Source organism: Nestor notabilis, unplaced genomic scaffold (genome assembly GCF_000696875.1).
Source record: "Nestor notabilis isolate BGI_N333 unplaced genomic scaffold, ASM69687v1 scaffold5390, whole genome shotgun sequence".
NCBI lineage: Eukaryota > Metazoa > Chordata > Aves > Psittaciformes > Psittacidae > Nestor > Nestor notabilis.
The window spans coordinates 1257-4878 of NW_009910537.1; the positions used below are offsets into that span (position 1 = coordinate 1257).

Here is a 3622-nt window from a genome sequence, read left to right on the forward strand (position 1 = left end):
CAGGAACCTGACCTAAACCAGCCAACAGGGTATTCCATACCACACCACGTCATGCTTAGTATAGAAACAGGAGCAGTTGGCTGGAAAGGACCGACTGCTGCTCAGGGATGAGCAGGGCATCAGTCAGTGGGTGGTGCCAGGGATTCAGACTCCTCCCTTTGGGGTTGTTACATGGACTCGTTGCTCACCCTGAGGCTTCTCCCTGGTTCCCCCTGGCAAGGAAGGCAGGTTTACTTTGGGATGTGGTGTAAAATGTCTATTTTAAAGCAGATTGACTCTTTTCCTTTTTTTTTTTAGTTGGTGTCTACCTTCTGCCATAAAACTTCATCTTTGGAGCGGACAGAGGAGGAGGGTGATGGTGATGAGGAGGATGAGGACTTGGACATCTTTGGGGGTTATGACAGCTTCCGGGGCTACAACAGCAGCATGGGCAGCGAGAGCAGCTCCTGCCTGGATGAGTCTAGTGATGATGAGGTGGCAGACCGGGAAGCTGGAGAGCTTCCGACCTCTCCTGTGCACCAGCCATCCACAGGCCGGCTTCCAGATGACAGCGGCTCTGAGCCAGGTACTGCACTGCTTGTTCTACCTAAAACACATGTGTGATGGAAAGAACAAGGTCGGGGGGAGCTGAAGGGTATGTGTGGGTATGCTTTGGGAGCAGCACTGGATTGACACTGCAGTTCCTGGGCTACGTGGGGGATCTGCTGTGTGTAATGAGGATTACCTGGGCTCAGCTATGTCCTTGTGGTGCATCAACCCTGCCAACTGCTCATGTTTTTGTGCTTTCCTTCTCTCAGCTGTGTGTGAGATGTGTGGGATTGTGGGCACCAGGGAGGCTTTTTTCTCCAAGACCAAACGTTTCTGCAGCGTCTCCTGCTCCAGAAGCTACTCCTCAAACTCCAAGAAGGCCAGCATCCTGGCTAGACTGCAGGTGAGTCGAAACCCTTATTCCCTGGGGATGGAGCAGGATGTGCCTGTACACAGGGGTTGGTGGCTGCTCTGTAGTTAAAGATCAGACTGCCATTACCAGTGGCTTGTTCTTCCTGCCTGAAGTCCCCAGAGAATACATGCCAGCTGAAGGGTGGTGGTCCCTAGAAGCTGAGGAAGGACACATTGATTTATTTTACCTGCTGTTTCTTCTTGTTCCTGTGAGCATTAGTAAAAATTGTAGTAACCTGAAAATCGCCCCAAAGGAGAGATGCATGCCCTGCTGGCCAGTTGCAGTGACTGGCTTCCTCTCCTGTGCCACTAATGTTCCTCATTTGCTTTCTTTTGTAGGGGAAGCCACCAACGAAGAAAGCTAAAGTTCTGCATAAGGCAGCCTGGTCGGCCAAGATTGGGGCCTTCCTCCATTCGCAGGGCACAGGGCAGCTGGCTGATGGGACACTGACTGGCCAGGATGGTGAGTACAGGGACAGTGAGGAGGTGCAGCTTGCTGGAGCTGAAGAAAAGGGAACATCTGGAGAGCTGTAAGCTCTACAGTCCTCTTCCTCCCCTCTGCTATGCTGCCTTGTACCAAAATGATGTGTGTAGATCACTCCGACACAGGTTGGCAAGACACAGGTCGTGTCTCTCTCCCTTTCCCTGCAAGTGCAGGTTCCTGCCCATCCACTAGTGCAGCCCCATCCTCACTCCTCATGCGACTTGATATGGAGTGCAAACTCTGTAGTCATAGCCCCACGACGTGCTGACTTCTGCTGGCAAAGCTGACTTGGTGTCCTGCTGCTTCCAGCCCTTCACTGCCCCACTCCGTGTGGGAGGGTATATTTAACCCGAATCGCTCACGGATCAACGTGAAGAACAGCCAGTTGCTGCAGCTGAAGTAGTAGCAAACTGCTGTGTTAGGCTAAAAGTGAGCCCCAGGAGGTGGCAGCAGGGATTGATTCCTGAGCAGGCTGCTGCTGGGCCGGAGCTGTAGCCTTGGATCAGGACCAAGTGTAGAATGAATATCTTGGTGCTTCAGTCCGATTTTTCCCAGCACCCGCTGGGGAAGCACGTGCTGCTGATATGACCCTGCAGTGGTGCTACTGATATGACCCTGCAGTGGTGCTGCTGAGAAGCAAAGTTGCTAAGTGGTATAGCACCAACAGGGTGCATTCTTCACTCCTACCCAGAGTGCTTGAGCCATGGGCCAGATTTGACCCCTTTTCTTGCTCCTCCTGCCCCCACTTGCCAAAAGCAAGTGACAGCAAGGATCAATTAATAATATAGTGTGCCTCCTGTGGGGGACTGGTCCCTGTGCACTTGTAGGATCTAGTTTCCCACCAGGGAAGATGCAGTGGAATGCAGAGTCCCTGTGTGCTGGGGCAGAGGGATCTGTCCTAGCACGTGCCACAATGTGGCTGCAAGCTGTAGTCCAGAGGTAACAGGATGCTCTGTGTCTTTTCTATAATCTCACTGGATTTTCTGCTCTCATGTCTGCTTGTAGCACTTGTCCTGGGCTTTGACTGGGGAAAGTACCTGCAGGAGCATGGCTTCAAGGCAGCTCCTGTCAGCTGCTTCAAACATGTGAGTTCTTTGCTGTGCCTCGCAGTGTGTGTGGGGCATGTTGTATGCATGGGGATCCCCTGTACTCCTGTGACAAGTGGTAGGGAGAGGCCTGGGGAGCTGGTGCAGGGAAAGAAGTTGGGGCTTCTCATAGCTCAGAATGGGAGTCCCATAAAGGGACAAGGAGTTTTGGGGGAGGAAGCAGAGGGGGACTTGGTAGAAGCACTGCTGGTGATGGCCCAGCGCTGGCTGGGGGCAGCCCCTGGTTGCAATTTGTGTGGGTAAGCACAGCCCAGGGTGGTGTGCAGGAAGAAACTCGGCTGATGTGGGGCTGAGCCTGGATTTGCAGTTCTTATGGGCCAAGTAGCTGAGGCACATATGTGGAAGAATGTCCATTCTTAGGTATTATAGCAGCCCCAGCCTTTCTGTGTAATAAGACTCATTATGTTCCTTTTGAGTAGTGATCTGTGATAGTACTAACAAAATGTCTTTTTTCTAGGGGAGAGGTCAGGAAGACTTGGCAGTTTTATTGATGGTTAGGGATTTTGATACCATAGAGGAATGGCAGCAGTTACTTTGGGCTAATAGGATACGTGGCAGTGGAATAGTTAAGCATTGCTATACAAGTTTCTGGCTTTTGGGATCCTCAGTGAATGCCCCAGTGAGATGTCTGGGACAGTTTGTTTGTATTTCAAGCTGTTGGCAGATACAGGAAGGGTAAGGCATGCATCTGCCTAAGGTGAAAGTGTGGCTGCCTAGAACATGTCTCTGAAAGCTAGAATGAGCCCTGCTCTAACTGCCATGTCCCTCGTGGCTGCCTCCATCCTTCAGGTGCCGCTCTTCGATCAGTGGGATGATGTGGTGAAAGGTATGAAAGTAGAAGTGCTGAACAGTGATGCTGTGCTCCCTAGCCGTGTGTACTGGATTGCATCCGTCATGCAGACTGTAGGTATGCCTCCAGTGGAATTCCTGACAGCTAGGGATGGCTGACCTCTGAGGGAGCCTTTGGGGAGCTGAGTGTTGCTGGTCAAGCAAAACATCAGCTCTTTGGAGCTCTGCAACTGCTGGGATATTTTGGAACAGGAAATACCACAGTGTGGGGGTGGGAGGAAAACAGCATCTGGTTCCTCTTCCG

General features: G+C 51.8%; 1 protein-coding gene across 1 annotated transcript in view; it reads left to right on the forward strand.

Moving 5' to 3' along the window:
* Positions 1–297: 297 nt before the first annotated feature.
* L3MBTL2 (l(3)mbt-like 2 (Drosophila)) overlaps positions 298–3622 on the forward strand; it is a gene marked incomplete at its 5' end in the record, with an annotated part of 15024 nt that continues 11699 nt past the window's right edge. The window contains 5 exons of the mRNA XM_010010463.1: positions 298–565; positions 798–931; positions 1279–1402; positions 2429–2508; positions 3319–3436. Coding sequence (XP_010008765.1) covers positions 298–565; positions 798–931; positions 1279–1402; positions 2429–2508; positions 3319–3436 — 724 coding nt within the window. The remainder of the gene's footprint in view (positions 566–797; positions 932–1278; positions 1403–2428; positions 2509–3318; positions 3437–3622) is intronic.